The 14,696-nt window shown below is 38.4% G+C and overlaps 1 protein-coding gene across 1 annotated transcript in view; it reads right to left on the reverse strand.

Moving 5' to 3' along the window:
- The window catches only part of LOC140151194 (ATP-dependent RNA helicase DHX8-like), a 32,241-nt gene that overhangs the window by 4,748 nt on the left and 12,797 nt on the right, over positions 1 to 14,696 (reverse strand). Inside the window, exons 5-17 of the mRNA XM_072173444.1 lie at positions 14,143 to 14,451; positions 12,882 to 13,064; positions 11,452 to 11,599; positions 10,298 to 10,476; positions 9,648 to 9,842; positions 8,174 to 8,446; positions 6,948 to 7,071; positions 6,136 to 6,317; positions 4,507 to 4,941; positions 3,682 to 3,810; positions 2,671 to 2,867; positions 2,159 to 2,249; positions 1,445 to 1,533 (exon numbers count right to left, since the gene is read on the reverse strand). Coding sequence (XP_072029545.1) covers positions 1,445 to 1,533; positions 2,159 to 2,249; positions 2,671 to 2,867; positions 3,682 to 3,810; positions 4,507 to 4,941; positions 6,136 to 6,317; positions 6,948 to 7,071; positions 8,174 to 8,446; positions 9,648 to 9,842; positions 10,298 to 10,476; positions 11,452 to 11,599; positions 12,882 to 13,064; positions 14,143 to 14,451 — 2,534 coding nt within the window. The remainder of the gene's footprint in view (positions 1 to 1,444; positions 1,534 to 2,158; positions 2,250 to 2,670; positions 2,868 to 3,681; positions 3,811 to 4,506; positions 4,942 to 6,135; positions 6,318 to 6,947; positions 7,072 to 8,173; positions 8,447 to 9,647; positions 9,843 to 10,297; positions 10,477 to 11,451; positions 11,600 to 12,881; positions 13,065 to 14,142; positions 14,452 to 14,696) is intronic.

Below are 14,696 nucleotides of genomic sequence, written 5' to 3' on the forward strand. Positions count from 1 at the left end.
CTCGAGCATGTCGTACATAGCTCAGTGATGCGCCACCGAGTCACACAACATCTTGACTGACCACCAGCATGGTTTCAGGAAGTCCCGCTCATGTGAGTCTCAACTCATCATCACGGTTGACGACCTTGCTCACAACATGGATAAAGGCCTCCAAACCGATCTCATTCTTCTTGATTTCTCCAAGGCGTTTGACAAAGTGCCACACCATCGCCTCCTCCATAAACTCAAGTTCTATGGCATCCATGGGAGCCTGCTCATCTGGATCAGCAACTTTCTCCAGGGCAGAGTCCAGAAGGTGGTTTTGGATGGAGAATCTTCAGACCAAACACCTGTGTCATCGGGAGTGCCCCAAGGAACAGTCCTGGGCCCACTACTCTTCTTGGCGTATATTAACGACCTCCCAGACTGTATCTCTGTTGACTCCCATGTGAGACTGTTTGCTGACGACAGCGTTATTTACCGTGTTATTAACAACACTGATGATGCAACCCAGCTCCGAAACGATCTTGACGCCTTGCAAGAATGGGAAAGGAAATGGCTGATGGAGTTCCACCCCGAGAAATGTCAACTTCTTCGCATTACCAAATGCCGCAAGCCAGTGAATTCCACATATTTTATCCATGACCATCCTCTGGAGGCAGTCCCGTCTGCCAAATATCTGGGTGTTGAATTCACTGACAACTTATCCTGGAACAGACAAGCAGACTGCACCAGCAAGAAAGGCATGAAATCCCTTGGTTTCCTACAACGCAACTTGAGCTGCTGTCCCCGTGACGTCAAGACCCGATGCTACAATACATTTGTCAGACCAGTTGTTGAGTATGCCAGCTGCGTATGGAATCCTACCACCAAGAGAAATATCACCAAGGTTGAGTCTGTGCAACGCAGCGCTGCCAGGTACATCATGAACGACTACTCCCGAGAAAGCAGTGTTACATCCATGCTGAATGACCTCGGATGGGAATCTCTACAACAACATAGAGCAATCTCCAAAGCCACCATGATGTACCGAATCGTCAACCATCTCATTGACATTCCTGACAGCCAGCTGATACCCTCAAACACCACCACCAGGGGCAACTCTCAGAGATTCCATGTTCCATTCTCCCGCACAGCTGTACTGCAAGGCTCTTTCTTCCCCGACACTATCCGTCAGTGGAATGCCTTGCCCCAGGAAGTTGTTGAGTCGCCAACCCTAGACGTCTTCAAGTCCAGAGTGTGTGGCGTCTTCTTCACCTAACCAGTCCACTTTCCAGTCATCGTTTTAAGCTGCACATTCACCTTATATATAGGATCAGCACTCTTTGTCTGCACTTATTTGAATGCACCACAACTAATGTGCAAGTATACTCCAGCGGAGGTTTCTGCACAGTATCGGAAGATGATGATGATGATCTTTTTTCTGTTTTAAGCCTACATAGGCAATCTAGCCTATACAACTTACCAATCTGGTTGTCTGTTGAAGAGAGCACTAGATGGATGTACATATACCACCTGGCTGTCAACTAAGGTTCTGTAGCCTTCCTGAGGATCCTGTACAATCAATAGTAAATATTGTTATGAATTGGGCAGACACATTTTTGATCTCTGTATAAACCTAATGTAAGACTTGCAGTTGAATATATGTTTTGAAAGAATATGGTAAGCTTCTGTCTGTGCCTTAAACTGAAAGTCTGTGCCTTGATCTTAAAAACTGACAAAAAATTGAATTTTATTGCGAAGGATGTGTAATCACTATGAGCAGAATAAAATAATGAGTCCTTTAAGCTGATAAATGGATGCGGCACATGCGTAGTGGGAAAGAAACATACAAAGTCTATCATATTTTTTTATACTTGTGGATTCGGCATACTATCATGGCAATTTCTAACATGAAGCATCGGGATGATGAGGGTGTGCAATGTGCATGGTATTTTTCAGGAACAGAGGGACACTATTTCCCCCTCGTTATTGACTACAGGCCTCTGGGGTGGTAGGCCTATATCCAATACCTTGGGGGAAAAGTTCCTCCACTTTCCCTTCAAACCATGAAGTATTTGTATACTACTTCACAAAGCTATGTCTTTGTGAAACCTTGCTCTTCTCTTTTACATGTTGATTAAAATGCACATAAATATTTTATTTCGGACAAAAAATACATCAGGAAGAATTACTTTACCTTTTTAGCTGCGTTTCTGAAGAAACCACTGCATATGGCTTTCTGTACCCTGGCTGTATTCTTGCCACATGTAACAACGTCCAGCTTGTGTCTATGAACAGAAAACAAAATTAGCAGTTAAGGATAAAACATAAGTTTCATGGTGCTGTACCTGCAGCTGCTTGTCAGTACGAACTAATTTGTACCTTTAAATACTCATCATCACAAACAGTTTCACCAAATCCCAGCAATCAGAGGCATATTTTTGGACTTGTTTTACAGATTAGTCAGCAAAACTGAACAAGAATGATCAATCTGGGACAGGTATTATTCAGTGGCATATGCAGGTTTTCTAAAATGGGTGGTGGGGGCCACATATCTTATTTCCCCCGATTGTTCAAAAATGTTTGTTGTCACAATGCTCAAGAATTTAAAAGGTGGTGATGATGGTGGAGGGTGATACTAATAACGTTTTCAAATACTCATTTTACAGATTGATGTGTATTTGCTACCTTCTAATTTTTGACACTAACCTGTCCATTATGCCCAACAACTGTTTCCTGACATCCTGGGCTCGCCGTAATGTCCGCGCCTGTACAAAGTTTTCAAAGCACCATGGATTGGAGAACTTGTTGTTTTTCCACGAGTTATAGACTGCCAGTAGAGTGAGATGATCACCTTCTGCCTGGTGGAATTTTGCTTTCCTCTGATCTGCAATTGCTTGTTTATCCTAAAAAGAAATAATGCAACAAATGTAAACACACTAAGTTTACGAAGATCAGCTTATGTTTGGCCTTTTTACCTAATATATTGCTGTAAGATTAACTTTGCAATTAATAGGTGATATCAACATGATGTCACTATTAGGCAGATGCTGACATGTACACACAACTCACACACAATGTTGATGTGCACAAAATCTGAGAGGAAATAATTGGTTTAACCTGAAGTTTCATGTTCAACACATTTTGGAGCTACTACATCAAACAGAAGTTCAACAAAATTGAGTTACATTAAAACTTTCTTTTGTATATACACAGCTGCTAACAGCTGATGTGACCACATTAATCGTATTTAATACAACACAAACACACGACCTGCATACTTAGTGAAAATACTAACCAAGCACAAGTGAGATGGATTCACTTCTGCTTTCATGGTGCTACACACATGTATGTTCATCACACAGTGTATGCAGACAATCGTCATGCTGTTGGCAGCTGTGTTCATTCAAATGAAATTTGAAGTACAATAACCTATCTTAGAAATTGCATTTTTTTGCAGCTTTTGCTACACTTATTTGCAGAGACCTTTCACACTGGATGACCACTTGTCCTATTCCTAATCATTGTGTAAAAAGAACTGGGTCACGATACTATGCAGCTTGCATGAGATGTCAATGTGATGATACATGATTCATTTAGCTAATCAGAACCCCACTTCCTGTTTATGCTATAAACAGTGCCAAATTGGTCTGTGCAAAGGGTCTTTGCAAACTATACTGTGTGTTGTATGAGATCCTGCCATTTGTATTACTGACATACCTTGGGTCTGTAAAATACATTCTGTACAGACAGCATAGAGACAATGGTGAGGATTTCTTCACTGCATCCTAGATGTACAGACATAATTAGCACCTTACACAACATGGGCTCTAAGGGAAACTCTGCCATCTGCATAGAAACAAACACAAATATGTTTACAAAAAATGCTTATAGGGTTAGATTTCACACAAACACATGTCAGAAAGAGAGATAACTTGTTTTAACAAGTGGAGAGACTTTCATCATTTGTCTAAACTAGAAGTTTGCAATGGAGTGGACATTTACTGGCAAATACTATTTTTCTTTTTTCTCTCTTAACATTATTCTGTCGGTCGAACATCCGGGCTATCTCTAGTCTCGGGCCCAAACTGCATGAGGCGACGGTTTGTTGTGAACAACAGAAACCGGCTGTGAAGGAGGCTACATAGCGATGTTGCTGGAGTGGCATAAAAAAAAAAAAAAAACGACACTCGACCATGGAATTTAATTTTAAGTTTGTCAGTATATAAACGGTAAATCAAGTAAGTTTCTTTCACTCTTAAGACTTAGAAACGGTTGTTTGATTCCACTGACTATTTGCGATCGGAATTTACATAACACCAATGACAGAAATCATCAACAAAAATCGAATCAGGGACTTGTTTTCACTCGAAAATCATCAACCGGAAGTGACGTGACACGGACCGACAGAATAAGACACTAAAAACATTAAAAACAGTTTACTATAAACACCAACTTATGGCACTTTGCAATGGCGACTGTAATCCACTTATATTTTTTAGTCAAAAGAACCAAGTCTAGAAAAAACAATGAACACATTCTTACCCTTCTGCCTAGTCTTGTCAGCAGTCCTTCATCATCAAGTGCACTGAGTGAATGCAACTGTTCCATTGCTGTTATCAATGTCTCTGTTGGTGGTGCATCCATAAAATCAAACGATAACAAATCATTGATGCCCATGGCTTTCAGAGATAGCAGGGTGCTAGCCAAATTAGTTCTCTGTATCTCTGGCACAGCTGTGGGAAGCATCTCATCTCTGTAAGCACGCTCTGTGTACAATCTATAGCACTTGCCGGGCCCGGTTCTACCGGCACGTCCAGCTCGCTGCTTGGCCTGGGCTTGGGATATAGGTGTGACTACAAGTTGATCCATGCCAGTTTTGGAGCTATACACTTTCTGTTTGACAAAGCCAGGGTCCACTACATAGTAGATGCCATCAATGGTTAGGGAGGTCTCAGCGATGTTTGTTGCAATCACAACCTGTGATAATGACACATAAGAAAAAAAAAGTTCGTTTGAACAGTACATATTGGCTGCTTTTGTATGATATCTGTATGTGCATGAAAATGATATATAAACCACTGTTTTTGCAAGCCCCATTTCCTTGACAGATCTATGCAAATATTTGTCAATGTTTCTATTGATTTCTAAGTTTTAGAAGTACAAAATATGATAATAACAATCATGAAATTCTTTGCAATTTTACTTAACCGATTTAATTACTAGACATTGACATACTTACAGTTTCAATAATCCAACTGCAATCCTAAAATCAACCTTCCCTCACATGGTATACATAATGACGACTGCATATATGACGATATAAAAAATGACGATATGCAACTACATGTAACTCAAACAAAGTATGACATCCAATACAAGTGACAAATCCTTGTTTCAATCATTATATCACCATCATCCATGATGGCTTCATCGGAAGGAAAAGAAGTGGATGTAAATCAGCATTCTGAAGGAGCATCTAAGATAGCCATGTGATTTTAACATAATTTGTCACTCACCATTTTGCCTATAAAAGCCTCGATGCTACAAATAGCATCTATTGCATGAAACATTTTTGACACACTCTGATCCAACCACACGAAAGGAAGCAGTTTTGAAAATGGAGTCATCATCATCAACATACATCCCTAGAATACTTAGTACAAGTGTTATAATTTCCATAGTTTATTGCTTTCTATTTCTGACTGTATCCCACTTTCACAATGGCTGCCTTCGGGCCTGGTTGGAACAGACTACGCCGCAAATTAGGCTAATGGATTGGAAATGGAGAATAAGTTTCCAATTGGGCACCTACAAATAAGGATGAGGTCGCTTTTCATTGTTCATTACTAGGTAAAACTACATATGTTTGTGTTGGCTTCAAACATGTTTTGATTATATCTGACAGCATGCTCAAACTGTGTGGACTTGTTTTATCAAGAATTTATAAGATTTACTTTTGTAAGAACAACTGTCCTCTCCAAATGAATAAAAGTAAAGAGTTAAATCATCACAAAGATAAGAGGGGATTCTTTGATAAATTTGGTTCAGATACTCCTAATATTTCAAAAAGAAAATAATGAAAAATTTGGCAGACATGAACATTTGATATAGGCAGGCAATTGGAAACTAATGTTTCAGATTCATTAGCCTTAGTAGAGAATATAAGCATACCTTTCTGCTACCAGGTGGTGCAGGGTCAAAGATTCTGGTCTGCATTTCACTAGGCAAGGCAGAATACACTGGTAAGATGATGAGCTCTGGTACCTCAGGACCCAGGGATTTCATGCGCTCAAAGAGGATCTCACACGCCGTATCAATCTCTTCTTGACCCGTAAGAAATAGTAGAATGTCACCTGAAAGAAGATCACATGATCAGTAACATTATGGGCATTTCATTTCAGGGGAAAGACAATTTTCATGATTCTCGCAAAGATTCTTGTAAGATTTGTTGGAATAAAACTTGATTCTGGTAAATTTTATAAGTCCAACAGTAAGTAGATACTTTGCAAGAAATAAATGATTTCTGCAAAGAATTCAAATTAATTGTTGCACTGTGTGACACAATTCTAGCCCTGTGACTGAAAGTTCATTACACTACGTACATATCAGCACACAAATTCTTTTAAGGAGTTCAATAAAAAATATACTACGTAAATAAAAAAAATTAAAAGTTACACAAAACCTGCTATCTATAATTCCACACACATGTACTTTCATCATTCAACTTTCAAAGAGGCAAATAATGGTTGTTGAAAGAGTTATGTTGCTGCCTGATGATACGATGTGATGCACTTTACAGAGTGTGCTATTAGCACAAATGTTACCTACCCATCAGAAAAACAAAATCTGATAAAATCCTTCATTATTAGTTTTTTTTTTAGTGTACTGAAGTTTGAAGTTTCTCCTTCACCAACTTTCACAGACCTTTCAAGGTTTCAACTTAAAATCAAACTATGTTAACTTGCAGGGACCTCAAAACCTACCTGGTGGTTCTGTGAGGTGAATTTGCATGACTGTGATCAGAGACGCATCCAAATAATCTGCCTCTGCCTCTTTGGTATATAGAATCTCTACTGGGAACGTACGGCCAGGAATGGTAAATATAGGCTGCATAGAAAATGAGAAAACAAATTAATAGTAAGTTATTTTAACAGGAGCTGGTACTCGCATTCACACATGACTCCTTATTTTTACATGAGGATCATAAACTGTCAGTGCAAGAAAATAGTACAATAAGAATAATCTTTACTATAACCTATGGGCAGAAACTAGAGAGTAAGTGATGAATGTTTATTAATATTAGGCCAAAAAAAAAAAAGGTTTGTCTCTGGACCTTTTGGCTAAAAAGCTATGTGCTATGCTTTTTTTTTTTTTTTTTTTTTGAAAAACAGGCTATGTCCTATGCGATGTTTTTTTTTTTTTTTTTTGACAATGTAAATGTTGTGAGTAGTGCCAATGAATTGGTGCAAAATTCAGCACCACAAATGTTGATGTGCGCCGCTATTTTCTCCTACATTTAAACATTACCGTAAGTAAGGAGTACAAAAAGTTGACATTTATGTGTTGAGGAAACTCCAATATTTACTCGGCATGGTATGAAAATTAGTTAAATGATGATCTTTTCTCTGGTATACCGATATGAAATCGCTTATCGAGCAGCAAAATATCTGCACATGGGGAATTCCCAGTGACGTGTTCTAGATCTACAAGTAGAGTCGATTGTCCCGCTATTTCTTTCAGAGCCGTTACTTGCATACTGTTTCGAGAGATCGGTATTCAGAGCGAACATGTCATACAGTTCTTGGAGTATTTATTTTTGACATTTTGTCAGAAATGATCGCCAATTGATTGTGCAGAAAATGTAATTTTTCTTGAAAACTACGATGTTTTATCATTCAAAAAAAAAAAAAAGCACTAGCGCAGTGGCCTTCTGGCGCTAAATCTCATTTTAAAAGCTATCTTGTGCTGGGTCCTGAGACAAACCTTTTTTTTTTTTTTTGGCCTTAGTAAAATATAAGTATCTTGAGTAACAATTTGAGTCCAAATTAAAAAAAAAAATACTAGCCATGCAAAATGAAACTATATTGCACTATGATTCATATGACTTTATTCCAGCTGACTGATATACTATTAAATATGGGTAGATATCTTGCATACGACTTTGCCCAGTGTGGTGTTAGTATTACATGCAAAATCTATCAAATCTTACCGCTTCATAGAAGTACTGTGAGAACTTGACAGCATCCAAAGTAGCCGATGTGACGATCAGTTTCATGTCCGGCCGCCTCTTCACTGTCTTCTTCAGAAGGCCAAACAAGACATCAGTGTGAATTGTTCTCTCATGAGCCTCATCCAACATTATGATGGAATAGGATGAAAGATCGCCATCTATTAGGCACTCACGAAGCAACATACCGTCTGTCATGTACTTGATTTTAGTCTCAGGCGATGTGCAGTCTTCAAAACGGATGGTGTAGCCAACCTTAAAGATTCAAAACAAGTTGATCAAATTTAAAATGCACTTTCTTCATTGGTTTTTAATTACACCCTTCATACATATTATAAGTGCAAATATCAAAACCCATATCCCACAAAAGATATGGTTCAATAATGAGCAAATTGCTCAGACATTTATTTGTACAAACAATTATGCATAAAAGAGCAGTATAATGTGATTTTTTCATGGATAATATTCTTTTTTGTTTCTCAACAACAGATGTTAATAAAAAAAGCTCCTGTCCAAATGCATGAATCCTGAATTGAACCAGGTATACCATGTGAGCATTATGTATACAGTTCTCTGCACCTTCAGATAAACTTCACAAATATTATGTAACCATGTACTTTCTCATATCTATAAAACTTATGGCAAGATGCAGAGTTGTGGCCACGCTGGTCGGCAGTAACCAGTACTCAGCCTGACCGACCGGCACTCAAGGAAATTATAGGTCTTGCCGACCAGCACTAAAATGACAAAATGTCCTCAAAACAGCTGTCAAATACCATTACTGTCAAGTAATTGGCATTCTGATTCAATTTTTTTTTCTTAAGGGGTACTACACCCTCGATAAATTGTGTCTATTTTTGCATTTTTCTCAAAACTAATAACACAGTGGTAACAAAAGTTATGTATATTATAGGGGCAAGGAATCCAATTACTACACTAGAATTTTAGTGACCCAAGACAAGCCGTTCGTTATTTATGATAAGAAAAGAGGTACCGCTAGAATGTACCTCATTTCCGATCATATATACTGAACCGCTTGTCTTGAGTCACTGAAATTTCAGTGTAGTAATTGGATTCCTTGCCCCAATAATAAACGTATCTTTTGTTACCAGTGTGTTATTATTTTTTGAGAAAAATGCAAAAATAGTCACAAATTTACTACAGGGGTGTAGTACCCCTTAATTTTAGCCGGCACTAAAATTTGGCTAGCTACAACCCTGGCAAGATGTATGTTGGCCTGAAAAGGGTTTTTTTTTTTTCTGGGGGATGTGTAGACAGGTTGGGGATGTAAATTCAATGGTACTGCTACATGTATGTTAACATTGTCTCATAGGTAATTTTCTTCCAGTGATCTTATCATATGCAAATACCTGCTTCTGCAACTTACTCTAGAAAATAAAATAACTTAGCCAGCAATGGTTTTACACACAATATTTGTTTAAAGGCAAGTACTCACCTCTTGGCCTAACCGACACCCAAACTCCTCAGACACTCTCTTGGCAACAGACATGGCAGCCACACGCCTAGGCTGGGTGCATCCAATCTTGCCGTTCACTGTGAAACCAGCTTCAGCTAAATACTGGGTAATTTGAGTGGTCTTGCCACTACCAGTCTCACCAATTACAACAAGAATTTGATTTTCTTTAACAGCCTGTGAAGAAAATTGTGAAATATTGTTAAGTTTATACGCAATTGTTAAGGCGGTTCATAAGAGGAGAATGACCTAGCAGTGTTTGCACTCAACTATTGATACAAATAAAGCTGACACACAAGAAGTATGGTATGGGTTCTATAAAGGAGATCCTAAGGTTTGATATAAGGGGTGTCATTTCCATCACAAGATACATGATTTTCATCAGGAGGGAGAAATGCCAAAACTTTCCTTCCTTTTGATATGGTCTTAACTGAAGAACCGCAAGAGAAAAATATATGCAACAACTGATCTCAACTATATAGTTGGGTCTATTTTGAGCTGAACCATGTAGCATAAGCATCTTCCTAGAATTTAGAAATCAACATTCTAATAACACAGCATTTAAAGCTGCAATGCTGGTTTTTGTTATCTAACAAGTGGGAGACTAGTAATGCATTACAATATCTACTGACCTGCACAAGCTGTTGTTTGAGTTTGTATATGGGCAGACTTTGTCTCTGTTCCATGATGGTCATCTGTGTCCTGCGACCATACGAAGCCTTATTGCCTCCAAATGCACTCTTCTTCCACTCGGGCATCTCCTGTGCACCAAAGCCCATGTTACGTACATTGGCTACCAGGGCTCTCTCACCTACAAGAAGGCACAGTACAGTATTGTTGTTAATTGATTATACTCTTTATCACAATTGCTTAAATTTGTCTGACCAGATTACATTGTAGCTAATTGAATCAAACAATAATAATAATATGTGGCGACAACTCTCTGGTCCGAAGGTTCCATAGTCCGAAGGCTCCTTATAGTCCAAAGGTTCGCTAGTCCAAACACATAATTTACCATTCGCTAGTCTGAATTCTGAAAAAGGTTCGCTAGTCTGAATATCGGGTTCTCTAGTCCAAGGGTTCGCTAGTCCGAATAATAATTAAGGTTCTCCAGTCCAAATATAGAATAAGGCTTGCTAACTCTAACCCTTGTTCTATATTCCAGACTAGGGAACCTTTGGATTAGCAAACTTAATTTGGTTTTCGGACTAGCGACCCTTTGGCCTAGAGAACCTTCGGGCTAGCAATCCTTCGAACTAGAAAGAAGTCATGTAATATGTGACATGATCTGATCCACACTGCCCAAAGTCTGAAATTGTAGTACCTATGCTTACTGATGTTGAAATATCCACATCCCTGCAGTGGTGGAGACTGCAACAGGCTGGGAATTTTAAAGTAAAAGTTTGCCCAGGAGGATGGCTTACTGGACTGGCCAGCTTGATCTACCATGCAGAAATTGGACCAATATTGCAGTTTAAAACAGCAAGTGTGAACTTAAAGTCCAACATTCCTTTTACAACATGTACTAAATTTACCCTCTAAGCTCTCCATTTTGTATGTTTTAATTAAATTGCTTGCTGTGGTCTGGCATAGTACCAAGCAAGTGTGAAACAATGGATTTCTTATAAAATGCATCATATTCCAATTGGAAAAAAAAACATTTTCCCTGCAGCATAATAAATGAATGCAAATGCTACTCATGCTAACATTTGAAAACTTTCATGTCAGGTATTTATTTGAACACAAAAGGAAAAACAAAATCCATAGCGTAAATTACAAAACTTACTTTCAGGCATTGGATCAATCCAGTTCTTGTTCATTCCTGTTGGAATATTCTCTGCCTCTGCTCTCTCCGTCGCTTGTTTCATCTCTCGTCGTTCCTTGGCGAGGGCACTTTGCATCATTGCAGCTTTGGAAAGTGTGCCATCAGGATTCTATAAAAAGTCATCAATATCAAAATATGATGATAAGATCAACAGATTTATGTAAAGCTTAATTAGTAAAAATAATAACAAATGTTGGCTTCTATACAGCACCTTTTGCGTGTATCAAAGCGCTTTACATTTATTCAGGGATGTAAGTAGGCCTGAAGAAAAATCCTGAAAACCTGGAAAAAATCAGGAAAAAGCGTGTGAATTTGGGCTAAAAAGCCTCAAAACGGCTGATAATAAATGAAAGTGCTGGTATTTGGACACAAATAAATCCTGAATTCAGGATTAATCCTACAAACTTACATCCCTGATTTATTTCACTGTCATTAGAATATTGCAGCTGCCATACAATACCTTTGGACAATATTCATAACAGCTAATCATTGCACACCTGGGTAGAGAGAGGCAAGTAAGGTAAAGCGCCTTACCCAAGTGCACAACACAATGGCCCCGTCAGGGCTCGAACTCGCAATCCAACGTTTGTGATACAGAGTCCGTACCGTTGCGCCACCTTGCCCTAATCAGTTAGATAATAAGAAAATAACACGACACAAAACTATACAGCACATCAGCCTACCATGTACCAAGTTTGAAGTTGATGAATCAGTTATTGCGTTGGATTAATGAAAATGTAGGCAAAATATGCAAATAAGCTCATTAATATTCATAAATATGCAAAAAACACGACGCAAAACTATACAGCACATCAGGCTACTGTATCCAATCACTGTACCAAGTTTGAAGTTGATCAGTTATTGCGTTGGAGCTGCAGAGAGTGGAATAATGAATTTACTTCCGCCCAGACACCCAAACAAACAACCAGGCAGGCAAACAGGCAACCAACCAACTAGACAGGCAACCATCTGGATGATAACATAAGCCCCACATATGTTTGGGGGCTAAATATCAGTCCCCGGTAGATAGGTTAAAATCCAAACAAATTGTGTATATTTTGTCCCCGGTTAGGAGCAGAAAATCAGAAAATACATTCATTGGTCCAGTACAGAGGGTGGTGTGGCGCGGTAGCTAGAGCATTGGACTCATGATTGTAGTGTTGTGGGTACAAACCCCCTCTCGGCCATTGCTTCTACTCAATCGACCTAAGAGTAATTACTGTACCATCCAAAATGGACCATCAGGCTGATGTTTCCAAATAGACGTAAAAGTTTGTAGAAATTGACCCTGTGTCAGCTTGGTGAAATGGTGTGATGGCAATCGCCCCTGCCGAGTTCCTCAGGGACTGTGTTTCTGTGCTTGTGCACCTTTGCACAGGCAAGCAACTTACCTTGACTATCCTTACAGGACTAAGATCCACACTCTGTCTTCCATGACCTCTAAGGAATGGCGGATCTTCTTCCTTCAGTTCAATTTCAACCTCTTCATCCGAGTCATCATCTTTGGGCAACACACCTGTCACTTCATCAAAATCTGGTAGGTCTGGTAGCTCTATGCAACTGGCTGCCTGCATCTGATGGATTCAAATTATTGCATGAAAAATTACACATTTATAGTATGATAAGCATGGGTATGTACAAACTTACCCATCACAAGAATCGCAAAATACATGGCTGTACATGATAGAGCGAACATAGCCTCCAGGGGATGAATTAACCGTCCAAATGTTGCACCAATCTTTTCATAAATTTTTGAAGTCGACATTGTCCATTTGAAGTGATTCTTTGGTGTTGAGAGCACCCTTGACTCACCATAGGAACTATATAACACAGTTCCGCAATTTCATTGACATTACTTGTTCTAAGGGAGTGAACATAACCAAACTGATTACCCAATTTGGAAGGTTTATATTTAAAGAGATTGCCCAGTAACAATATTTTGACAACATAATAATGCACAAAGGATTAGTGATGTGGTCGGCACCGTTTTTTATTGTCGACATGTCGATATAATTCGTATACCGACGTCGACAGTGTGTCGACATAAACAAAAATTCTAAAAAAAAAAAAAAAAAAAAAAAAAAAAAAAAAAAAAAAGAAAATTTTTTTTTTAATTTTCAAAAATATTTGTGGCCAGAAAATCAAGTTATAGGCCCAAACTGACTTGTTATTCAAGGTTGGAAACCAGAGAAATACTGCTATTCAAGGTTGGAAACCAGAGAAATACTGCTACTCAAAAAAAAAAAAAAAATGCCAATTTTTTTTTACAAATTTGGAAAAAGTAGTAAATTTGAATTACTTTTGTTTCTATTGAACAGCTAGCAATGCATACTAATTCAATGTGTCCCTGACTGTTAAATAGAAGAAAAGGTAATCAAAATGTACAAGTTAATCTAACTTTATAAAAAAAAATTGGCATTTTTTATATTTTTTAGTAGCAGTGTTTCTCTGGTTTCCAACCTGAATAACAAGTCAGTTTGGGCCTATAACTTGCTTTTCTGGCCAAAATATTTTTTGAAAAAAAAAAAAAAAAAAAAAAAATTTTTTTGTCGACATGATTTTTTGATGTCGACATACGTGCCGACGTCGACATTATGTCGACATAAGGCATGTCGACCACATCACTACAAAGGATGGGTAAAGCGTACAAACCTGTTTGAGTTCCCATTTCTCAGGTGATGTCACTCTCTGTACTCTCTTCCTTATACCTACATCATCTGCCTCTGCAACAGTCACCAATGGTAGATTAGACGGTCTGTCAGGATTCCTCATATTCTCCTCTGTCTCTAAAGAACTATCCTTGGATGCAGTTTTGGGATTCAAGTCTTCTCCCGTGTTCTGATCAACATCCTTCATGGACAAACGTATCTTTGTCCCGGCAATGGAGAGTACTTTGACTTTGACCTTTTGACCTCTTGCAACAACATCATTTACATCAGCTACACGACCTTCTCTTCGAAGCTGTTAGAATGACAATAAAAATTGTTTAGTGGACCATTGAACATATTGATGCATATTAGATACATGAAATTACTTTGCAAAATTGCAATTAAAATACAAAAATAAAACAAAAATATAAAATAATACATAATTCACACAATGGGCTCATCCAATGTATAAGACATATATAGTTCATTAGCTTACAGACTGTGTAGCTCAGTGATTAGAGCGCTTGCCTCGTAAGCGAGAGGTCTGGGGTTTGATTC

The sequence above is a fragment of the Amphiura filiformis genome, chromosome 4 (genome assembly GCF_039555335.1).
Source record: "Amphiura filiformis chromosome 4, Afil_fr2py, whole genome shotgun sequence".
NCBI lineage: Eukaryota > Metazoa > Echinodermata > Ophiuroidea > Amphilepidida > Amphiuridae > Amphiura > Amphiura filiformis.